This window comes from Myripristis murdjan, chromosome 7 (assembly GCF_902150065.1).
Source record: "Myripristis murdjan chromosome 7, fMyrMur1.1, whole genome shotgun sequence".
Lineage (NCBI taxonomy): Eukaryota > Metazoa > Chordata > Actinopteri > Holocentriformes > Holocentridae > Myripristis > Myripristis murdjan.
Genome location: NC_043986.1, coordinates 14231390 through 14257073, shown reverse-complemented (window position 1 = coordinate 14257073; position 25684 = coordinate 14231390). Strand labels below are relative to the sequence as shown.

General features: G+C 41.8%; 2 protein-coding genes across 2 annotated transcripts in view; one reads left to right on the top strand and one right to left on the bottom strand.

Moving 5' to 3' along the window:
* The window catches only part of phactr3a (phosphatase and actin regulator 3a), a 32236-nt gene extending 11044 nt beyond the window's left edge, over positions 1–21192 (top strand). Inside the window, exons 2-12 of the mRNA XM_030055986.1 lie at positions 8058–8222; positions 9796–9963; positions 10916–11131; positions 12175–12403; positions 12803–13053; positions 13244–13397; positions 18396–18451; positions 18912–18973; positions 19550–19690; positions 20069–20145; positions 20571–21192. Of these exons, the coding sequence (XP_029911846.1) occupies positions 8058–8222; positions 9796–9963; positions 10916–11131; positions 12175–12403; positions 12803–13053; positions 13244–13397; positions 18396–18451; positions 18912–18973; positions 19550–19690; positions 20069–20145; positions 20571–20586 (1535 nt within the window). The 3' untranslated portion in view covers positions 20587–21192. The remainder of the gene's footprint in view (positions 1–8057; positions 8223–9795; positions 9964–10915; positions 11132–12174; positions 12404–12802; positions 13054–13243; positions 13398–18395; positions 18452–18911; positions 18974–19549; positions 19691–20068; positions 20146–20570) is intronic.
* Positions 21193–21436: 244 nt separating this feature from the next.
* sycp2 (synaptonemal complex protein 2) overlaps positions 21437–25684 on the bottom strand; it is a 25391-nt gene continuing 21143 nt past the window's right edge. The window contains exons 42-44 of the mRNA XM_030056511.1: positions 22515–22593; positions 22040–22100; positions 21437–21819 (exon numbers count right to left, since the gene is read on the bottom strand). Coding sequence (XP_029912371.1) covers positions 21752–21819; positions 22040–22100; positions 22515–22593 — 208 coding nt within the window. The 3' untranslated portion in view covers positions 21437–21751. The remainder of the gene's footprint in view (positions 21820–22039; positions 22101–22514; positions 22594–25684) is intronic.

Here is a 25684-nt window from a genome sequence, read left to right as displayed (position 1 = left end):
AAAGCCAAAAGCTCCAATCCAATTCAATTAAAACTGCTATTAGAACTGTGGCCAAGCCTGCGATACAGAGTTCATGGTCATGATTGATAGGCAGTAGCTTCTAGCAACAACTTCTGCAACCCTGAGCTATAATATGCTCAGACCTGTTGCTCTCTCACCAGACATGCATTACTTTTCCTCCACTCCGCCATCCCTGTGGCTCAGAGCAATAGCAGCTGGGCACAACCCTGTGCAGACAGTCTTCTTTTGTTTGCCATCAGTTCCAGGCAGCTCTTAAGCCTTAACTTAACCCATGCCAACCCAGATTTTACTGTACAACACTTTCCATGCCCCTTTGATCATTTAAAAAAAAATGCAAAGCAAAATATTAATAAGATGTAACATGTCTTAAACAATTTCTAGCAAGATACCCAAACTATCTTGTTTTACTACCCTGGATGTACTTGTAGTCTTTTTTATCAGTCGGATGTGCAACCGCATAAGTGCATTTTATAAAATTTCACACAAATTTATGTCAAAATCACTTCCTGGATCCAGTGTGGGAGCAGAATTGCCTTAGTTTAGCTGTGGTTGTGATATGAATGTCAACAAACATGTTTGTTGCATCAGTGTTTCTATGGATCCAATGAAAGCCTTTGAGTTTGGCTGTGTGCATTTATCCCCATGTCCTTGGTATGTCTTGCATGACATGCATGATTTGGTTATGGATATGGTTATTACACGGTATAATGACAAACATGATTATGCATTTGACATCTGGTCTATATATAGTGACAAATGAGGTTACTGGACAGTTTGCATGCAGACTCATGTCAGTATGGTGTGGCTACACAAGTTAAGCCGTTGGCCGGCGTCCATTGTGACGACTGGACACGGTTCAGTTCAGGGTCCAACATGTCAACACATAGACTAAATACAGCAGCTTCCGTTTTGTGCGTTGACATGGTGAACATTGTTGTGCTTTAATAATATTAGATATACAGTATCATCAAAAGAGCATGAACCACATTTGTATTCCCCTTGGGGACTGGCAGCTTTGCAAACACCATACTGTGGCTCCCTGACTTCAAGATTTGTGGTTTCCAGCTATTGTTTGGACTGTTACATCATTTTGTTTTTAATTGGCTCAAATCGCCCCACGCTTGTAGTGGTGTACACTTGAGGGAATGAGAGTAGTATTCATACTGCAGGGACTTGTTGGAGATTATGATGCCTACAGTGGTTGATTTGTGCTGTTCTTCTGTGCACCTCCCATTGTCTTTCCTGCCTGGAGACCATGATGTGCTCTCCTCCCTGTAGAGTACAGGGGGCCCAATGGAACAGAGCTATCAGCTATCCAGTATAAACACACAAGCCTGTACTCACACATACACGCACATACAAATACACACAAGCACACCCCCATGCAGTTACACACACACTGGGTGCAGTGAGTAGTCTTTCTCACATGCCTCTCTCCTCTTTCTCGCTCACACTCTCTCTCTTATGCACACACTCAGTATGCTTTATATAAATCTTTCAGCAATTGACCTAAATCAGTGGAAATAACAGGAATAAATTACACACTATTGCACACCCACCTGATCCTGCTACTGGAGTCTAAAACTAGCCGTGCTGACTGAGAACGCCCACGTCCCACTACAGACCCCCAGCTAACTCACTTGTGCTTACAATACTGGTTGTTTCCTGGAAAGGTAACAATGGCTACTCTACATTTTAGACATTCGGTGAGGTTCTCATCCACAATCTATGTTCAAGGACACTGACAAATTGATAAACATATTGGCTATTGTGGAATTGAAAATTTGACCCTTTGATTATGGGAATGTCTCTGAAAACTAGGACACCTGACACTTTTTAGTCAGCAGAGTCTAAGAGCGTACTTTTATAATTAAACCATCCCTACAAAGATGTGAATCTCTTGCAAGCAGCACTTGAGAGGTTAGAAAAGGAGCTGAGTGAGTCAATATGAATCTCACAGTTGTTAGATTAATGTGATAGATTGAAGGAACAGTCCAACATAGACAGCGTGAACCAAGACCGCCATTACCTGATTGGAATGAGCTTTTTGATTGAATGGGATGAGCCTTCCTCACTGTGGGAACTTAGCCCAGAACTTAAGCACCAAGGTTGCGGGGTGTAGAAGTTTGCCTAGACACCTTCACTGTCTCCCTCCATTATTGTTGAGAAAGCAGTGAGGAATTGTTGAGAAAGCAGTCAGAGCTGGTTGTAATGACACGTGTTTTCTTAGGCTGGCACTTTTGTGTGGGTGACGGGAAAGACACTTTTAGCAGCAACATTTTCATCCCACCGGATGGGACCGATTGCTGCCGCAAGGCTTTCACAGTGGTCGGAGAGAGTCTGTCTGCTTTTGGGTGAAATGCCATGTGAGGGGGAGGGTGTGTTTGCCTGTGTGTGTGTGTGTGTGTGTGTGTGTGTGTGTCTATGATCATCCCTATGCTCTACAAGCACCACAACCAACAGCAAGCTTTTGCAATAAAATAAAATGGAAATAAGGCACTTAGAGAGTGCAACCCTCCACCAGCGCTGAATAATGCTCCAACTGGCTGTTACTCCCAGAGACATTATTAGTATCACTTAAATTAAAATTGATTTCTTGACCCTGAAAATACACCCTTAGGATTTAGAATCTCATCTCAGTCTCCATTGTGGCTAAAAATAGTTATGGGAAAGCGGTCCTAGTTGTGGCAAAATACAAGAAAAAAAATGTCTAATGTCTGAAATCTAATCAACTGTTTCTCATTCCAAGGCCTATCTGTCTTCACTAAACTGAATGGAAATCTGTTCACAGGTTTTTGAGATATCCTGCTGACAGACAGACAAATAAACGGACAAAACATAACCCTCTTGGATGAGGCAAAAAAGAAAGAAAGAAAGAAAAACCTCTCAAAAGATGTGAGGATGAACTAGATTAGACTAGTATGTGCTCTTTACTGATGCTGCAGCATGGTTTAGTCTATATGTGAACCCACCCACTGGTCCTCATTCTCAACACCAACATATGGCAACAAACAAGGCCCTCAGGCATTTCCTATTGGCTGCTGGCCTCACTGACATCATTTCACTCTCTCGATGCCAGCAGCCCACACATTGGAGTTTCACACTTTGTCTGTAATCACTTTGATGATCCAGCGCTTGACCTTTGCAGGCTCCTGTGGCTTCATGTCATGATACTTTGTTTTCCCAGAGAAGAAATTAAAATCCAAGTTATCCATCATTCATTCATCAGTGTCATGTGCTTTGCCCACCCAAGAGTCGGTCATTTTTAGGACACATTTTCTGTTTTTCTTTCTTTTTTCAATAAGAAGAGATGAGTTTCTGATTGCAAATTTCTCCAAAACGGTTATGTAGCACTGTGAAATGAAACCCTTCCTTGCTTAGAGCCATCCTAAATGAGGACATATAAGATGCTTGGATTGCATGAATATTGGTTATATGATGTGCAAAAACATAATTAGGGTACATTTTTATGAGACAGGATTCAGTTCAGAAGAAATCTCATAAATGGGAGACAGCTTTATGAGAGAATGCTTACAAATGACAATCCGGGTAACAAGACGCTGTCAGTGTAGACGCTGAGTGGCTCCTGCTTCTCAGAGGCTGAATTGTGTCATTTTGTGAAGGTGCTCACTCTTGTCTCTCTTCGTAGCTCTTGTCTTCTACTGCTTCAGTGCTTTTGCTCTCCATTCTCTCCCTGCTCGTTGTCAGTTGTGTGCCTCGACTGTGACAGGGCCCCCAAGGCAGCGGGCTACAGACAGATGGCAGCGCAGTTGTAATGCCAGGGGGGTAAAGCGAGGAGGTTAGCTGGCATGGCAGCGGGTAAGAAGGTGGTCCATTCAAGGGCACATTGTCATTCCCTTGTGTGGAGGACAGCAGGGTGACTGGAGTGGTGAACTTCAGCTGGGAGTCATGGGTCGGTCTGTTGTTATTTATAGCTATGACGAGCCAGCTGAGGTGCTCACAGCTTGCAGGGATGCAGCAGAGTTACACAGTAATATATTTGTTGTTGGTTCTCGTTGGCTGGTTCCCTTGCAGCAGGTACAGTGAAAGGAAACCAGAGGTTGACTAATATGGAGATTATTTTGAATTCTTTGGCCTTATGTGATCAGTTAACAAATGGGAAAAACCTTCATCTTGACTGTCCAATAGAATGTGACTAATTGCTCTCTGTTGCAGTTGTAAATAGTGCACTGAAGAGCCTTCAACCCTCCAAGGCCTTTTTCCAGCATTGTTATTCCATGAGCTGTTTGACTGTGAGGAATCTGGCATTGATGCAGTGATTGTGCATGTGTATGTTTTTTAAAGTTAATGTGAACATCACTGACTGACTTGTCATGGGCTCATAACGTAGTCAAGTGGTGTCTAGTCCTTATTATTATTATCTTGTTTTTTATTCTTATTGTGTTCCTATTATGGCATTACTGCAATTATCATGATCTATGCTGAACATTTTAAATTGTTTGTTTTATTGATGCATTGTGCTCAGGTCTCCCTTGAAAATGAGCTCTTGATCTCAATGGGACTTACCTGATTAAATAAAGGTTATTAAAAAGACTATTGACAGATTAGCTTCCAGTAACCTAGTGCACTAGATTTCTAATAAAGTATAATAGTTGAATCTGACTTGTCTTGTATTACAATAGAGAAAGCTTAAAAAAAAAAAAAAAAACACCTACCCACTCATCAGATGTGCCTGGCAGGTGATTCAGCAGTTAGAGAGCAAGGCTCTGCCTTTTACAATGCCACACTGTTGAAACTGTGATGCTGATGCCATCCTAGTACTCAGCATGAACCCCCCTTCACAGAATAATCTGAAAAGGTTAACAGATTCACCATCATGTTTATAGCTTACTGTCTTGGTTGATGCAATTTTGACAGTTGTGATAGCCATATTTGCACACGGCTAAGGATACGAATAGAGTGTCTCATACTTATTTGTTGATAAAGCGTTTTTTGTAAATTTTTGAATGATGAAAGGACCCATTCATTCAGAGTTGTCTGAGGCAAATGAATTTTACTGTCACATATCCTAAATTTAAAAAAAAAAAAAAAAAAAAAGAATATTGTGGGCTTTATAATTTTGTATGTGTGTGTGTTTGTGTGTGTGTGTGTGTGTGTGGGGGGGGGGGGGGGGGGGTGGGGGTGGGGGTGGGTGGGCATGGCAGGAGTATAATCACTGTATACATGTGGAGAGAAATATTCTGCTTTCGAATATGCTGACAGGGTGTTTAAGCAGGGTGGGGTCCCTGGTGGTGCACAGATGCATTTTGAAGCTCATTTTGAGCTTTCCTGCTAAGTATCATTATTACGCTGCTTACTTTATTCTGCTCATAAATCACCTTTGCGTTTACATTGCATATATGCAGTGTAAAATATAGCATTTTTAGACTAAGTTTGAATATTCCTTGATGCATATGATGACATTTATGAAATATAGTATTTTCTCTTCTGTGAATATAACCTTAAATCTTGCATGAAACCTTGAAGCGCACGAACTAACTTGACTTATAGTGTGTGCAGACTACTTTTGGCAGTAGCTGCAGGCATACAGCAAAGAGACTTATGGTCCTCTGCATCAACCTGACACACGGATTTAATAAATCCTATTTGCATTAGCATATTAATTAGTATAGCACATTATCGCTACATGGTGCATTTAGCCCATTCATGCTTATCTGACACACATTTCGATACATCCTCGCCCTGCGATAAAAGAAATCTCTGTGTGCTTAGCTTCCACCTAATTTCTGTGCTCTACCCAGACTGCTGTCATTTTCTGTTAACTACCTCCCCTTCTATGAAAAATGGAGTTACTTGATATACATTATAAATAGCTGCCTCCTGATTGGATGAGCTCAGATTCTCCTGCGAGCTCTTCCGTATAGCAACAGCCCCCTCCCACATCTCCTCTCCTCCTCTCCTCCCTGGAATCCCCCTTCTTCTTTTCTCCCACCCCAACCCCTACCCCCCCTCCCCTTTTTTAAAACGCAGACAGATCTCATCCTCCATGCAGCTTCACCCCCTACCCACAATGCACCAGGGCTGCCACTGGCTTTAGATGTGGCTCTGTCTGTGAAGGGAGCTCCTCTCCTTCTCTCCTCTAGCTACAGACTGACTTGCTCCTCCCGCCGGTTCCCGCTGCTGCGGCAGCATCTGGATGTGGTCACCATGGCAACAGCAGCGGGCCTGACCCCACCTCCCCGCCCCTTCTCCTCTCTCCTCACACACTCTCTCTCTCCCTCTCTCTCTCACACACGCATAGACACACACATAGAGCTACGCCTCTACCCCTCCTTCCTCCCCTCCTCTCTCTTAAGCTTTTTCCTCTCTGTGAGACAGGATGTGATTCCTTCAGGCTTGACCTGGATTCTGCGTGCAATGCTACGTCTGACACACTGTGTGTGTGACAGTTGTGATGGTGACTTGGGCAGACGGGTGCGTGTGGTCAACTGACCTGTTTCCATGCAGTTTTAGGGTCAAATGCCAATCTGGAGCCCCCCTTCTCTTACTCTCTCTTTCTCTAATCATCGTCCCTGTCATCTTACAGCTAACTGCCCATGTGCTTCAGGGAAGAGCCAAGGGACTGTGAAAAGCATGAGAAGGAGGAAGCTGTACCCACCCTCCCTCCTCCATCATGGCACTCCACATCACACCCAGAGCCACTCTGCAATCCCCCCCATCCAGCCCCCCTTTTCTAAATCCTTGCCTCCTTAGCTGAATATTTGAACAAAGATATCAGCCTCCTGAAGGCACACTTTGCTCCGTTTTTCTCACACTGACGCATGTAGCTCTTAAATACATCTATTTATTGTGCATTTCCTCTTCCTTGGCCGTCTTTGTGACTAGATACTGGTGGAAACACAGCGGCGATGTACGTACATGGTGCTGTGGGCCCACACACTGCCTGCTATGAGTCACAGGCATCATTCATTGAAACTCAAGTTTCCTTTTTAGAGAGAGAATGGCGCTCTATGCAGAAATGGCAGTGTGGCAGTTCATAGGGACAGCTCATCCATTATTATAAATAAATTAATAAATAGCATGTACTGTACTCTTCACTGATTGCACATAGTGCTCTCTTTGTTTCCTCTCCATTTATGTGCCTGCATGCAGAACAACATGTGCATGTGTACAACAGCATACTCAGGCGCAAACAACATACACACACACACACACACACACACACACACACACACACACATGAGCAGTCATTATCACCACCATCACGGCTTTATGAAAGTGAGTAACAACAACACACTGTGCACAACCAGTGTTGCTTGCCTGTTTGGTGGCATTATGGAATGTATTGCACGTTTGTTGATATTTGCACCACCTGAAAATGCTGCTCACTTATCAGGTGTGTATTCCATCCAGCTATAATGACTTGAGTGCTGTGACAGCGAGAGAATAGCAGAGGATTACAAGGAACAGTGTATTAGAGAAAGAATGGATGACACAATGAAACAATCAGAGAGGCCACGTTTTACCAGGCAGCCAATGCTAATTATTTTTTTCTGGAAAAGCAGAGAAGTTGGTGCACCTGTTGGTCTCCAGGGAAATGCCGCTTTTGTATTCTGGCACCTTTTTTTAAAATTTGTGTATTCTTATGTTCTCTTGTCATAAATCAGAATGAGGGTTATTTTTATTTTGACGGATTTTCTATGGCTCAAAGGGAGGGGTTTACAAGGAAATGACACTCTTGAAGGAGTTGATTAAATCAGTCTTTCTAATTCAATCAGTTCACAGCATTCGGAGTCCATCGTGGTTTATTCAGTAAGCTGGGTGTACTAATTGTCTTCTGCCTTTTCTTCGTCTCTTCTTCTTTTGTCCATCTCTGTTCATCTGCCTTTGTCCCTGCTTCTCCACCTTCAACCACACTCTTTCAAACCGCTGCAATGCAACCCCTCTCACTGGCTTCTCTCCCTTCTCCCAAATCTCCTTTCCACCCTCCCCACGCCCTCCTTCCCCCATTTCATGCTCGTCTAACACTCTCCACCCTTCTCTTGGCTTCTCCTGAATCTCTGTTTTCGCTGTAGTGGAGGTGATGGACCAACAGAGGGTGCTGAGGACAGGCTGTTTGGTGACAGGGGTCCACACTCCACCCATCCGACGCAACAGCAAGCTGGCCACCCTGGGGCGCCTCTTCAAGCCCTGGAAGTGGAGGAAAAAGAAAAATGAGAAGCTTAAGCAGAGCTCCACAGGTAGGGGGCTTAAGTGGTTTGTGGCGTGTAAGTATGTGGTGTGTGTGTGTGTGTGTGCTGCGTGTGGGACAGGCAATAAACATGTGGAGCAAAGCTACATTTCTAGGCTCATATCTTCATAGGCAAGCAAAAGCACGCGCGCGCACACACACACACACACACACACACACACACACACACACGCACACACACGCACATGCATGCACACGCTCACAAACACTTGCACACATACACATGCATACACACACACACACACACACACACACACACACACACACACACACAATTCTGCACACATTTCTCCATCAACTAGGTCAGGGAAACATAATGAGAGCGTGTGAGTAAAAAGACATAGCTAGTAATGCTCCAAACCTTTGAATTAAGTCTGCACTCATCAATTCATTACAACCCCAGAGAAATGTTTTAAATATTCAGACTATTTTGAAGCCATGAAAGTGCATAGCATATTATTATGTTCAGCTGAAAAAAATCCCATCTCAATTGGACATATCAGCCATGGCTCTCTGCCAATACACAAAAAAAAGAAAAGAAAAGAAGAAGTTTTTATTTTACATTTTTAAAAAAATATAAATTACTGCTGTGTATGAAATCTCATTAACCGTAGATCGTGAATGGCATGGCGCTGACGGGAAGCAGAAATGCAGCATAGAGTGCATACTGTGCAGTGGCCTATGTATAATGTGATATTTGCTGAACATGAGGCTAAATGTGATGCTCTCACAGTAACGGAGAGTGCTATTGAACCAAGGTGACTTACAAAGTGGAAGGGACATTGAGGACAATCACAGCCAGTCACATTAGAAATCTAGAGCAGTGTGCTCACAGGACAGGTATGAAGGCATGCACATTCAGTGGCCACTTTATTAGGTTCACCTGTACAATCTAACGCAGTTCAATGCAACAGCTCTGTCATAAATTCTACCTTTTAAGAAATTTATAATGTTCAGTTTTTGTTGACATTGTGTAAATTTAAGTCTATGTATATTACTGAGGTTGTAGTTTGCAGAGGTCTTGTACTAGACTGCATTATATTGAGAGGTGTTTCTAGGTTTTCATCCTCCCTATTTATATACATGAGGAGAGGACAGAATAGTGGAAAAACCTTTCAATAAAATGCAGTCCAGTCCAACAGCAGCACTAACTATGAGCTCAATGCCAAACACAGGACTGAATGAACACCTCTATTACTGTGACAAAAAGAAAACCTGAGCATTATAGGCATTAGAAAAGGAAACTTTATGGCTGAACAGTTGTGTTGGATTGTATTAGGCTGTACAGGTGGACCTAATAAAGTGGCCATTGAGTGTAGGCTTTAACAGAATTACATGTGCAAAAGCAAAAGGATGGGGGGGCACTTGAGGACTGCGTTGAGAAATTCTGGGTTCAGGGTCACATAACTCCAGGGAAATTGTGGGACTGAGAGATTAATTGGATAGGAGTAATGGCAATAATATGACATTTGTATTATTATGTTTCCAGAAAAAGAATAAATCGAATTGTCTGTTATATGAGTTTATAACAACTTCACATCTCTCCAACTACTCATCCACAGATGTAGCATTATCCAGCGGTCTTCTATGCCACAACCCGAGTTCCCCCTCCCAGGGCTGCTGCTCCGACGGGACAGTCCTGCTTGGAGGATTCGGGGGACCCCTCACCCCCAACCTCACAGTCAGCAGTGTGGAATACCTGGGTCCTGAGGAGGAACACCCCACTCCAGGTACAAGTACAATGCACACACAAACAATCATCAGTGGACTTTTTAGGTCAGAGCCGGTCAGAGCTGATTAATTATCATTATGGTTATTAACACTGCAGAAATTATTACTTTTCATACTAAAAAAAACTTTTTGTATTGCCATTGTTATAAAATATTATGTGTAAATATATGTGTATAGCCTGCAAATCTGACTATGTTCTGCAAATTTTGTTCCTAGCTTCAATTATAAACATGCAGTCTATAATTCAAGCTATTGTTTTGATACAGTGGAAGAAATGGAAAGACATTGTTGTTTGAATCATATGGCATATAAATGTACCATTAGAGGGCAGTAAAGGTATTTCAGTGACAGACTGCCACCACCCTTGTCTGCCATCTAAGAAACCTACAGTGGCTGGATATGCATGTGCTTGGTAGACAACCTGACCTCTGACAGAAAAAAAAAACCCCTTATAATTTGATATGCAATAAGTAGCACGACAGAAATAAAATTGTGAGTCTTATTAGTGCGATCAGCTTGTCAAAAATTTACCGTTTGCAGTAGGTTTAATGTTCATTTTGAATAGTGTGTCTGCAAGTTTTAAATGAAACTTTTTTTCTCCCCCCTCTAAAATTTTCATAGTAGATATATGGGTCTAATTATTTCTACAGCATCACGACCTTACTCATATAATAGTAATAACCAATAAAAAAAGATTTTGTAACTCAAAATAATTGTCATGGTCAATTCAGTTTGGAAGAGTAATATAGTTCCCTCCACCAACTTTTTATTTTTATTTCTGTTTAGACAGATTTATTTATTTATTTATTACAAGTACTTTAAAATTCAGTTTCAGTTCTTTATAGCTGTGTATGTGTAATATCTGATCCATTCATATTTAACCCTCCCATTTTGTGCAATAATAAACATGACCTGTTTTTCCACAATTTCTCCTTTTCTTGTAATTTCCAGTAGCTTCCCCTCTCCAGGACTGTGAACGGGTGGAGGAGAACCTGCCACCACCAGAGGACGAGGCAGATGAGGAGGTGCCCCCTGCAGGGGACTTACCTGAGGGGCTGCAGGATTTAGGACAGCAGATGGAGGAGAGGCCAGAGGAGGAGATACCTCCAGGAACCTCTCCACCACAAGTACCTCCCAAACTGCTGCCCCAGCTGAGCGCTGGAGAGGGTGAGCGCTTAGAGCTTAAGGAGGTCAGGGATTGGAATAATTACACCACACATACTGAATAGGTAAATGTATGGAGGGAGATTAATGCTCGCAGGGTATTATAACTGCATAAATTTAAATTCACTGCTCTTATATTCAAGCATTGCATTAGCAAAATGAATATGCTAGATAAATGAATTCAAAATTTGCACTTGTAAGACCCCATATGAAATTGAAAGCAAAGTATTGAAATTTTAATCTTCTTTCATTCATATTTATATTTCATGTGCTCAGAGGTACATCTCAATATCAGTTAAGAAAGCTGAATTTTGAATTCAGAAAACCAAATTTAAAATTATTCGTAAAAATGTAAATTTACTAGTAATCACATTCCATATTAAAACATTTTATTACATTTCAAATTCTGCTTTATAAAGTCAAAAACTTTTTAAAAATTAATTTACTCAACAAATTATTTTTTGGTTGCAACACACAATTCAAACACAATCTCTGCTGTCACTACTCATTCAACCACACTAAAGTGAGGTTGAATGAGTCCATGCATACACACTTTTTATTCAAGAGTACAGGAACCATAAATCAGCTGTCAGGAATCCTACATTTGGTGCCCATGTGTTTCAAAACCAAAGTGAAAGTAACTCAAGCTTAAATCTGCACACAGTTTTGTGTACAGCGGCAGAGCTGAGCCAGCAGTTTTTAGCCTATCAAATTCATATGCAGTGATACTCTGTTGGTGGCACAGTGTCTCAGCGGTCAGCGTTGTTGCTGCACTGCAAGTTTTTGTGGAGTATGCCTGTTCTCCTGGTGTTTGTATGGGTTTATTCCTGGTCCTCGAGTTTCATGCTACATTCCAGGTGGATTCAGGAGTAAATTCCACCTAATTATAAATGTGAGCATGATGAACTGGCAACCTGTTCAGGCTGTTTCTCTGTCTTCTGCCCAGTGTATGCTGGGATACATCACAGCACCTCTGATATTGCAAAAGAATAAATGAGCTGAGTTATCTTGTTAATTAACTTTGTATGTTTATCCCTCCTGCTCAGATTCAGGCCCAGCGTCACTCCCGACTCATCTGCCCAACTCCTACCTCCCCAAGGACCCTCCACCGAGGGTCCCAGAAAGCCTGGCCCCAATGTCCCTGCCACTCCGTGGGCCCCTCTCCAACCCCTCGGGGTCCCCCCATCTAGGCAATATGATGCACCCTCCAATGCCCCCTAGCTGTATTATGGAAGAACTGCAGAGAGCCTTCGCTTCCAAGAACAGGCAGGAGAGGTGAGCACATCCATCTTTTCATATAAACCCACCCATTCAGACAAAATGGTCTTCTTCCTTCTGTGAATCAAAATGAAACCTTCTGCTATATCACTGATGAAAAAAAAAAAAAAAAAAAAAAAAACTGGCCTGGCTATGAGCTACAAATAATGTCATATCTAATTTTAGGGGTTTATGACGTCTGTTTACAAAATTGGTGTTTTTATGAAGATAAAATCATCTTTCAAAATAAAAATGGATATACTGCACAGTTGTAAAGAATGGGATCCCTGAACTCTTCCACCCAAAACAAAGATGCTGTCCTCAACTCCTCTGTTACACCGTCACCCCTCACAGCCCTCACACTGCCGCCCATACCACATTAAAGCTTTGTTTGCCCTCTTCCTCATGTCCCCTCAGTGTTCACGAAGGGTGTGAGCCGGGCTCACCCCCACGGCCATGGTGCTCTGACGGCCGGCTCTCCCGCTCCTGCAGCTCTGAGAACCAACACACATCCACCTTGGGGGGTGGCTGTGGGGGAGGCGGAGGGGCTGACTGGCCCAAGAAGGAGGCCGAGGAGAACAAGGAGAATGTACGGCTGGACCAGTGCTTCTCCAACACCTCAGGCCTCCCCACAGACCTAGATGGCTGGAACGAGTCTGTCATCTCTGGTGGGTCTCTCTAAAATATGACTGGAATTATGGATCAATCAGTTTGGATGTTTGTAATGAGACAGAAACGAAAAAGAAAATTAACCCAAGCATTGTGAGTGTCAGAAAGATGCTTTTTTAGTTGCAGTTTCCTGTGTCCATCTGATCACTCATAGCCCATGCTTCTGTGTGTATTCATGCATCGGTGCAGGCACACTTCCTCGCAGGCTAAGGAAGGAGCTGTTGGCTGTCAAGCTAAGAAATCGTCCCAGCAAGCAGGAGCTGGAGGACAGGAACATTTTCCCAGCAAGGAGCGACCAGGAGCGCCAGGAAATTCGCCAGCAAATCGAGATGAAACTTGCCAAGTAAGAAATGATGTTGTCATTGTGTCTCTGGGGTAGGAATGATTTATTTGATTAAATATTTGACAGTAATTGTAATAAAACCCTGCAGTGTTTTTGTTTTTTTAAATCAAGCTGATGAGAGTTGTCTTGTGATGGAAATATGACATATGTTTTGGTAATAGCAGTTACCGCCACTTTGTTCCAGAACATATATCTTCCAGCAGTGTCATCATAATTCATGGTAGAGCAACACAAACACCAGGCACAGATCTGAAACAATGCTCAGGCAGGGTGAACTTAGAAGCTTAACAGCTCTATTTACTCAACACTCACCAGTAGGTGAAAATGAGAATCTGATCAAAAAGGATTATCTGCGTGCTTTTCACTGATGTGATCTATAATCTGTCATTGTTCAGAGCATAGTGTTTGGGTGTGATGCTTTACTCCAGGTCAATCTTGATTCTGCAGAGTCTCTCTGCTGGGTTATGGAGGGATTTTACTCAAATCTGTCACTTAACCACCTGGCTTCAAACTTCAAAAATCAGATGGTCAACTGGAGTGAATTTAGCTTGTGGCACCCAGAATATGCACGATGTTGTATAGTGAATAGCTGAGTCCCGTCAAAAGAGCAATCATTCTCACAATTCAAGGCGCCAGGGCATTTATGGAATGTAACAAGTACAGACACTGCTTCCAGGAACTTTCCTTGTACAAGAAGCTCCGCTGATGCTTGCACCTGCACTTCCCTGCCAGAACATTCACAGAATGGTTAGCGCTTCAAAGGTAAACAAGAGTCCGGCACTGATGTCCCAAGTGTGAGACAGAGAGCAGCAGTCTGACATGTGAATGTACCACAAGACCACGGTTCCTTCACACCAGTGTTTGAAGCAGGGGTGCACCACAGTGTTACATAATCCGCTGTGTGCAATAACTCACAGCTGAGTGCAGTGTGCCACCCACCTTTCAGGGAGCAAGATCTATCGTCTGTCTCTGAGACGACTAGAAATAACTACCCACTGGATCTATTATCAGATCCTGCATGACTACATGGAGATGCAATATTGTCACTTGGTAATGAATTGATATTCATAACAAGTTGCAAGCAAATAGCTTATGTAAGGGACAGAATGTCGCGTGACTCCGGCTTGCATAAGGACTCACAGGATCAGCGACAGCATTTTGGAGACAGAGAGGTTGTCCTTGTAGCACAGTGGTTGAGAGGGGCTGCTCGCTTATGCCGCTGATTTTACAAATATCTAGTTCCTCAAAGTCACACCATGGGTGTCAAGTGCAGCTCATGTGCATGAGGTCAAAGGACACCAGGGAGGAATTTGTGCATCTATTCCCTTTGCTTACAGCCATTTAAAAATGTCCACTGTACATGCACTTACTGAATTAATATCATTAAATAATCCCACAATACTGATCAATTAATCCCTTTATTTCTTTAGTGTAAACAAGTTTCTTTAAGCCTGAAGCAGGTCCATTTATAGAGTGCATGTTGTCATTCCTGGGAAAAGCTAAAACCTTTTCGCTGCTGCGGGAGTGATCTTGTTTTGAGATGCTATGAAACTGTTATATTTAGCAGAGCACACACACACACACCTATAAATGGCTACACTGTTTGCTGCTTTGCTTTGTCAGGAGTTATTATGGCCATGGTAACATGTACAGCTCTAGACTACGCATGAGGAGACTATTTCAAGACCAGTGGTTATATTTTGATTTACAGCAACGAGCAGAGAAAAGAAGTTGCACTCTCATCACTGTGACATAAATTGGTGGCATACTGCGCTGTTCTGGTGAAGGGAAATCCTTACTAAATATAGCCATTTTGACGATGAAGAGAAGGGAAGACTGCAGAGGAAAGCTAATTTCCCCTGGGTGCTCAAACCAAATGACACAACAGTCCATTACAGATGCCTTCGGATCTCCTTGGATAACTCCAAGCTGAGATTCAATCTCTGTTCTTCATCCTATCTGCAGCTCAAAGGGGAAACTACTGTATTTGTTGCAGAGCAAGCAGAAAATACCATCCAGACTTATGGCAGATAATGACACCTTGCCTATCCTTTGTGTCAGTGATAGATGACCTTTCTATCTATAGAGGCTCTCCACCCAGCAGTTGTGCTGCAGCCACACTCCACTGTTTCTAATCTTAGCTTCTGAGACTGTTGAATAATGCATTTTCTGTGCACTCCCCTCTCAGCCCACTCCTCTACACAAATGTGTGTTGTTGGGGAGTTATAAAAGCAGAAATAATGGGGGAGGGTGGTGATGGGGGGGTGGCGATGGGGGGGTGGCACTAAGGTTCTTGGCAAGGAAAGGGAGCTTCATAGCATGGCCATTTTTGTCTCTTTGTGTAGTTTGTAGCTGAAATAGAGAAGAAAGAAGAATAAATACCTCTCTGCCACCCACACAAGGTTTTCTGATTCTTCCTTTAGCTGGCATAACCGTACTTAGACTTGCTGCTCTAGCAACATTTTATTGTAGAATATCCTGAGTCCCAATTGGAAACAGTTATGTCAATAGGAGTTTTGCGTCATTGTGGTATTCTGGGAATACCTTTGAGTTTATTATACCCCCAAAAATATTAGAAACCTGGGTGTAGCAGTGGCAGAAAAAAAAAAACAAAAAACAATGCAGTATTTCTGCCCTGCTTTAGTAGAGTGATTCCACATAATGTTGTTCGCCTCAGGTAATGATACACTCAGCTCACTAAAAGCTCAATTTATTGCCTGAGTATAGAATGGAATAGTAAAGGGCAATGTTTCCTGGTTCATTTGGCTCACAATCTGATTCATTTAGATCACAAAAAAAGAAATCAATGTCTTTGTTGCTAAAAATACCAACAGCTTTCCTGCAATGTACACACACAGCTCTGTATGTAATAGTCAAATCCCTATAAGTGTGTTGCTAGGGAGAAATGAGGGTTTCTGCAGGAAGACTCTATTGTCTCAAAGATATCAAGTGTTGTTGCTAAGCAACTCGGCGACCAGGTCAATAGCAGTGGATGTCGTGTCCGTTGGGGCTTTGGAAGTGATTCTCCGTTTCATCTGTTGAAAATTTAATACAGTCACAACGGCTGGAGTGATTTGTCGTTCAGTTGTGCTGAGGAGTTGCAGAGGAAAGAGAGTTGATGTTGATCATTTTGGGTGGGTCCTTAAATGATAAGGTTTGCCTTGATAAAGTAGATTATTTCCAAATCTGTTGTAAAAGATAACAAGCCTAATTTAATCAAAATGGAAAATGCTCAGACAAATAGAACATTCTATTTTGTTCCTTATTTTTTAATCATATGTGGGAAAAACATGGGAGCAATTTACTGTATTTTGTTGCAATGGCTGTATTTAATGTATACTTATTACAGCATGTGCAAAATGCTAACACTGCTCCAGAGCAATTTCCTTTGGTGTTTCTCTTCCATTAGGAAGTTCATTTCTCACGCAGTACTCCCCGGGGAATCTAGACTTAATGAATTATTCTGTATGCTATTCTTAGATCCCTTGTCACGCATGTGTTAACTTACAAAGACTGATTGCTGGCCTGTGTTCATTAAGACATGTATTGACATAGTGTGTCGAGAGGAGCTGAAAAATACTACCTTAAATGCACAAATACTATACACATCTACAAGTGCGAGAAAGCTTCCGTGAACCCTGCTTTATTGCCTTTGTCAGTGTTATCAATATTACAGTGGTAACACAAGGATAACAAATTGGAGGCTAATAATGGGCTCATTAGTTACATAATGCAGTGTAGGTTAATACTGATGCTTTTACTGTTTAGGTATTCATTGCACTATTTGGCTTTGCAGTTTAAGTCCTACATAAGTAGTGATTATATATCTTATTAGCACTGTGGGCATCAGCTGGGCACAAGCAACCCACCCAGTGGCACACACACTGGGACATCAGGGCGGCTTTATAGTTGTCTGGGTGTCAGTGTGTGACCTAACTTTGGTCTCTGCAGCACAGAACTATAAAGTGTTCAGAGTAAAGCTGTGGACTAAAAAGGATAAGGGGATGAAGAGAGTCACACTGAGAGGCGGCATTCAGCGCTCTGTGGCCTTTCCACCTCTGGAGATGTGTTGTGGCGCTGTGCCACATGCTGTCCCCTGAGCTGAGCCCAGTTATGCAGCTGGCATTTATTATTGATAGGAAGACCCAACACACATAGGCCATACAGGTAACTGCGAGAAAACAAAACAAACAAAAAAAAACATTGCATTTTGGAGACCTTTTGGATGCTTTGATGGTGATGGAGCATAACTGAATGAAACCCTTAAAGGTATGACTATAAAATTGCCTAGTATTAATGTGTGAATATAATCATTAGAAGGCGTCATTAAGCCAAAAAAAAAAAAAAAAAAAAAAAAAAAAAGTCTACACTTGAAAATCCATAGATCATAAAACACATTGAGCAGGTTATGTTTTTCTTAGCATGAGGAAAAAAAATGTATTTTTCTACTTCTACTGTTAATGTGTCCAGGATTAAAATGGATTGGTGCCACTAGGTGGATAACTGTATTGTGCCAGTAGCATAGAGTACATCAGAGGGATACTGGGGATACCGTGTGAGTGGGTGCCTGTTATGCGCCGCCTACTACAAATTATGCATGCAGTAGCCAGGGAGAGGCGCGCCCAAGCGGCGCATCACGACCCAGTTCAAAAGCGCTTGTAGTCTGTAGCGGATGGCAGAGAAGCGCCTGAACTGCTGCAGTGTTGAGTCAAACGATACCGCAGTTGCACCTGAGATGCAGCATCTCGACATCGGAAAATAATTTCGGAGAGACTTCTCAAACAAGAGCAGGAGCTGCGCTTCTTTTGACTATTCCAGATGTGGGGAGCGCCTCTGTCAAAGCATCACCACAGCCGGGGTTTGGATGCGAGATGGAGACATAGGGGGTTCCTCTCGAGAACGCGCGTAGTGAAGAAAGTGCAGCCGGTTTAGAAAGTGAAGGACATTGAAACTTGCAGGCACAATGGTTCAAAACGTGGTTTTGGTCTTTTTCCGCAGGAGACTGAGCCAGAGACCGAATGTTGAAGAGCTCGAAAGTAGAAATATCCTCAAACGTGAGTTGAAACACTTCAATTTTTAAGTCTAATATCCCTGACCTGAAAAGCCTATTGTGTCCATTCATGTGAAATTAATGTCCAGATGAAAAATACCAAAAACATGGCCATGTGATGCATTAATGATAGCATAAATTGGCGTGTGTACATTATTCATGTAGGATTCAGTAGTGAAAGAACGCATGAGTGCACTTATTTCTACTAGTGCACAGTTGGTGGAAACTGAAGTTGCATAAATCCGCCTTTTTGATATCACTATTTTCACTAAGTAATTTCCAACAACTGACTTACTATTTGTGGTTCATTGTATTTATTTGCAATGCCAAGACCAATAACTGTTAGCTGTTTCTGCAATCACTTAGAGGGGCTTCACATAAATTAGTCTCTAATGAAAAGGTTGAATTTGGAGGTTTCCTTGCTGATGCAGCATTTTCACTTGACTGTTTGCTTTTTTCCTCAGAGAGAAACGACCAGACAGAACAGGAGGAGAGAAGGGAGATCAAACAGCGTCTGAACAGAAAGGTATAACATTTCGTGATGGTCCTTTTGAACCTTTTCCTACATGTTTATTCATCAAGGTTCCCACCCTGTGCCACCTGTAAAGTCCAAGGGTTCAAGGGTTTTTCCATGACTTAAATGCTGAATACTTATGGCCTATACACACCTAAAGAGTATTATTTCCTTATATTCTATTGGGGGAGTGCACATAATGTGAATACAGCTGTAAAACAAATATTACATTTGGTATCTGATTACTCATGTTGTATGTTTTCAATTGAGACTGACAAAATCCCATGATATTCCAAGAATTTAGTGAATTCCCAGCTTTCCATGCTTGCTGCAGACCTTTCAATTTTCCATGACTTTCAGGAAATCCTGAAACATTATTTAAAACAAAATAACAAACAAAAAAAAACTATTCATAGATTTGGCTGAACTTTAAGTACTATTTCTGATGGTAAAAACCAAAACCACAAGATACACCAGTATTAGATGGTAGGCACTGAGAATGGGCATCTTAAGATGATCGTATGGTGGTGTATATCCAGGTTTTATAGCTGCTGTAGTTGTAACGTTTGTCCTGTTTCATTGTTCCAGCTGAACCAGCGGCCCACAGTAGATGAGCTGCGAGACAGAAAGATTCTGATCCGCTTCAGTGACTATGTGGAGGTGGCCAAAGCTCAGGACTATGACAGGAGAGCAGACAAGCCCTGGACACGGCTCTCAGCAGCAGACAAGGTGTGTGTGTGTGTGTGAGTGGGTTGCAGACAAAGAGAGTGAAATTGTACTGGTCAAAGTCTTTGCACATTTGAAATACTGTTAAAATCAATCCGTTACACAAGTAAAAATCCATGACTTGCCAGAAATTATCTCTAGACTCATCAAAACAAGTTGTTTATTTGGGTCATTGCATTGTTTACAAAATTCCACAAATTCTTTGAACTTATGCTCATCAGTTTTATCAGCATCACATGTTGTTGTTAAGCTTATTTGACAATCACATTCTCTTAGGCAGTTTACGTGCTCTCGTCCTGCCACTTTGCTGTTCAACGGTTAAGGTACCCCATGGCTCTTCATGCACTTAGGGATGTACTAATGCCATCCTCTCCCCCACAGGCTGCGATCCGAAAAGAGCTGAATGAGTTCAAAAGCACCGAGATGGAAGTGCATGCCTCAAGCAAACACCTAACGAGGTCAGTGTTCTAGAGTGTGTGGTTTTGGGAATGTATGTGTAATCTATTCTTAGCTGCAGCAGTCTAAATTTAGCTCTCACGGCTCATCCAGAGAGGACTGAGGAGCTAAAGATAGATGGGCGTGCTGCATGGAGAGAAGGGGGAGGTCATCCTCTGGAGAACTAGGCACAAAGAAATGATAAATGCCCTTGTGTCCTTGGCTAAGCTGGTTTGGAAAACAGTAACAGTGACCCAGAGGGAGGACGGGAAGAGAAAGAGCTCCCAGCCCTTTCAGCGCACTTAATAGCTGTGCTAAAAATAGCTCAAGCGGGCTGATTAATAGCTGCAACCGTAACTGGCGATGATCACAAAGGCACCTTCTGATCTCACCATTTGTACTTTTCCCCTACACCCATTCTCTCTCCTCCCCTTGTTTGTTGCTCCAGGTTCCACCGGCCGTGAAAGCAGGAAGTTTCTTCTGTGAAGAAATGCTGAGCTTAATTTTTTTTTCTCGAGCTGCTAGATGCTGCTCGACGGTGATACTTAAGAGCCTGGAGCCCTTTTGTCTTCAGGTGTCCTTAAAATTCTTCCAGCACCCCTGGCCCTGATCAATATGGGCGCAAGGGTGGGGAGAGGTGGACAGTAGTGTTTGTGGCAGTGTGTCCTGGGGATTACTGTCTGTCTCCATACGGAAACTGCTTGGAGGAAGAGGACTTCAGTGGAACCTCCGGAGACGAGTGCAGAGGGAAAAAACAATCTTGTCATTCAGTCAGTGTTGTTTTTTTTGTATTATTTCATGGACTCTTTTGACAAGGCAGTGTGAATCCTTATAGTGGGAGGAAGTTGTGCATGTGACCAGCTTCACCTTTTCTTATTTGATGAATAATGTGTCACTTGGACTCTGTGGGACTGTGCAGTCTGGGGGAGGGGGTGATGGGAATGAATTTGATATTAACTGTATATACAGTATGTCAATCTGAACGGGACTGTCAGTGTCTTCACCGAAAACAGTAAAATACCTTTGTAAGCACTACTTGTCATCAAAATACAAGGTCTTTTTTAAGAATGGCTTGTCTCTTGATATTTTTTTTCATAAACTGTATTTTCAATTAAGAATCAGACTTACAAGTTATTAAGGTGAGGTTAAGCTAACACTATTTAAAAACAATTTTAACTTGTAACACTTTAGATATATTTGATTAGACATCGCTGCTTTAAAATATTCAAAAAAGGTAGTTTTTTTCTTTAATTGTCTAACATATATAAATGTACTATTTGCATTAAAAAAAAAAAAAAAAAACTCGCCCAGGCAATGACATGGAAAGAAACAACTATTACAGGTGTCAAACAACACCAAAACTGATAGAATAGTAAATATCAGAAATAGTTAACATTGCTCATAAAAAGAGGATACATACCAACAACATAACTGGGCCCACATAACATGAACACATCCACATATAATAAAATGCAGAGCCTGCTAACATGAATGCATCCGTGAAAAACTCTGAAATGAAGAAATGAAATGGGCTATTCTGATGTGCATAACACAGTTTACACAGTGTGGCACACAGTAGTTTAGACCCTTGTGTATAGTGGTGAGACCTTTGGCACAACTGCGTTAGCGTCAGAACCTGGCCCCTTCAGGGAGGAACAGAGCCTGTAGACCTCTTTTCACACCTTGCATCTCCTCGCCTAGCTACAAAGGTACACAAGCATAAAAAACAACATTAATACACTTTACTTCAAAACCTCATACAGCATCAGCATGGCCTCTCTTAAGGCAACACCTTATGTGAGGGCTTTCTAAGGAGCTGTGTATTGCTGACCCAGTGACAGACACCATAAATGAAAGAGAAAAATGTCAGCTTAATCGTTTTTTTCAAAGCTGAGGGGTCACTGGTGTCGTGTCAACTCACCATCTCACTGAGGAGTCTGTCCTGGATTGACTTCATGTCTTTTCTCATCAGGCACATCTGAAAACAGCAGGCGACACAGCAGTGTTTTAGTGGTTGGATCACAGAATATGCCACACTCAGGTTAACCAAGGGGGCTGACTGACACAAGAGACAATGACGTAAGCAAAAATGTTTTAAATGACACTCAGCACAATATGATTGGACGAACAAGTTGACAAGCAGAGGTGAAGTTTCATATTTAATACCTGCTTCGACATTCCCATTAGATATAGGTTGCTAAACTGACCCAAAAACCCAAATGAGGAATACACATGCTGAGCAAAATGCAACACGCTCCTCACTTAACGCTCCTCCACACAAAACTATATGGACTGTCAATTTACTCAGCTAATTTAGAAGTGTAACACCTAAGCAACACACTGGGGCACACGTTGGATGTTAGTTGTTAAGTTTAGGCGTTAAGAGTCAGACCTGGGATGTGAATATCCTCTCCTCATACTCCAAGCTGTGACACACGTCGTTCTGGAAGACGTTCTTCAGGGCCCCATATCTGGAGTGTAGAAGAAAGAACAAAAGTCATGCAACCAAAGGGTGAGAGGCAAAGAAGCTGAGTGAGCAAACAAGCCAAGAAGTGCAAAAGGAAAAAGAAAGAAGTAATTCTCTTGTGGGTTTGTGGGAAACATAAAATCACTCCTTATAGACTTGGTGTGGAAATGTGTTTCACCTAATTACTGTGGTTATTGAGTCAAAATGTTTTACGGTCTGTTATATCTATCGATGCAACAAAACATCGGGGGGGGACAAAACTAACACAAGCAAACCATATTAAAAGTTTCCCTTACCACTCCACCTAATACAAAGGGTTGCTTGATGTTCAAATATTTGTCAGGAGGAAATGTTACCTGTGACACTGATCTGGTATTTTGAATGTTAACACCAGCAAGTGAATAAGTGAATTTGCTGCTTGTCGATCTTTTGATGCTTGCCAATATTATTGAAGGTCTTAAAATTGGTTAACTGGTCAAGAATTTACAAACACTGTTCACAGTGTTTTGTCCCATTCCCAGTTTGTTCTTAGCAGGGTAAAAAGGGCTTAGAAATTGCATGTTAGACAAAAAGAACTAGTTTAACCTTGTACTAACTTCAGTTAAGTAGTGCTGCTTAGAGCTGAATGGTACCTTTAACCCAGCAGCACCTAAAAGAGGAACTGCTGGGTTTGTACTGACATTACTTTGGTAGTAAGAAATAACAGACTGCATAAACGGGACCTAGATGGCCAACCACCCACTGATTCAGTGTTTATAAATACAAAATCAAACTAATAATTCACATGTACAAAAAAAAATAAAAAATAAAAAAAAATAAAAATAAAATTAAATTAAATTAAATGCAGATTTTACTGAATGTTTCTATGCATCTGTGGCCAAAAGGTTACCACCACAGTACACAACAGTACTGGCTGATACCTGAAACATTAATGTGAATGATATTTTTTCTAAACCACAAACCAAATCCTCATCTATCAAATGCTGATCCCAAAGTCAAACCCCTAATTTTTTCAAAATATTGACTTCAGGATGTTCCTTAAGTCATTGTTGTTAACTCATAGTTACTGTCGGAGGCAACTTTACAGGCTCTAGATTTTCAAAAAATTAAAGTTTTTCATGGACAAAAAAGAAAAAAAACAAACAAAAAAAAAAAAAAAACAGAAATAAAATTAGTTTGGGGCCAGGCAACCCGTAGTTACTGGTCATGAAAAACCCATGGAGATCTAAGCACTACATCATCGATGAGTCAGTGTGTTTGATGGTGGTACACGGGACACAACAGTTCAGGATGTAAGGGGAGCATGATTCACTGATGATTTCAGTGATGGGAGTCATACTGTTTTAGTAGAATGCTATCATCCGTGAGTATGTTTTGTTTTGCATTACGTAAACCACACATGGCCACAGTGTCATCAAATTCAATCTTTGTTTTCTACAATACTCCCCCCAATATTCTGGGAAAAAGTGTATACTTCCTTATGTATGTACACAACTCATTATCCCACTTACAGGGCTATGACTGTACATAAGCATGCAGACAGGTTCCTGAAGATCCCTTACTGTTCAACTACATGTTAAAATGGGCAGGATGTGTGATCAATAAAAAGTAAATGCATCTCAGTACAACTTTCACTAGTGCTGTTATAGGGACTTTGTAGCTGTAAGCAACTCTTTTTCAAAGCTGTTTAATTTCTCTGTGACCAATAAATGATGATGAAGCCTTCTGACATCACTGCAGCCCACTTGAGGGCAGGCCCAGCTTGCTCTGGCCCTACTCTGGAGATGGTCCCTCTTGGGTGTGGCTCAGCACAACCCAGTGCACTTAAACTGGCGATGGAAATGCAAATCAGCGCAGTATGGTTAGTCTCAGTGCAGCCAAAAGTGCCAATGGAATAACAATAAAGGTGGTGTGGCAGCACAATGTGCTCTCCAGCCTCTTTGCTCCAAAGCTCCAAAGAGATGACATTAACCGCTTAAAATCAGGAGATTTTGCGACAACGTACCCACCTGAGCACACCACCAGCACACAGATTCAAATTCAGATACATAGCAGCATTGTTTTTCATTTTGTGACTGTGCAGGCCTTCTTTATGTTTGGAAAATAGAAAATGAAAATTTCTATACTGAGTACCTATCCTACAGTTAGGATCTGTGTGTTTCCTTTGTATATAAATAATTGGAATAATAATAATAATAATAAGATGAAGAATTTTTCTCTGAAATAACAGCAGCCAATAACATTAGGGGAACACAGATGGAAAAAGAGTTAAAATAGCAGAATACAGCTGGGTTCAACATTGACCATGGCGAATGGCCCGTGGCCACAAAAAGTTAGGTGGCTACCAAATATTCCATGTAGGTGGCCCTCTGTGGCCACCATACTGCAAGCTTTTACCAACAAAGCATAACAGTTCCACAAACATCATGATTCCTACAGTTCCACAAACATGCCTCTCTTTTAATTCAACATAAACAGTAATAACAGTACTGTATGAGTAGTATACTCATTGTCGGCTAGCTACCAACATGTCAAGTTATTCAAGTATGAGTTTACTAAACCTGCCTAATGTTACTCACACTGCTAATGTGATTAACATTACATGAGAACCAGTAACACAAAAGGCAGACTATGAAAAGGAAATGGCAATGACAATTTAGGAGTGAATGGAAGGAGAAGTTTAAGTGGCTAGAATATGACAGATCTCTGGACGTAATGTACTGCAGCATGTGCCACCAGTTTCCTCAACTAGCCAAGAAGACTAGCCTGTTTTTCATCAAAAACAATGCCTTGAGGAAACATCACATCACAATTCAGGGGAAAAGAGGACAGCACTTATGATGCATAGCTGCACAACTTGCAGTTACATGACTTGAAAATACACCCAATGAGAGACAAATACATCAAATGGAGAGTGGCCAGTGGGAGAAAATGATTAAGATCTTCAACACTGCATACTATTCTGCACGTAATGAAATCACATTCAGGATTTACCCTGCACTTACTGACCATTTGGGCCACCAAAGTGTATTTGGCGCAGGCTGGGTGGCCGGTGGGGCCAGTGCTTAAAAATATTGGAGTCTATTCCTGATACA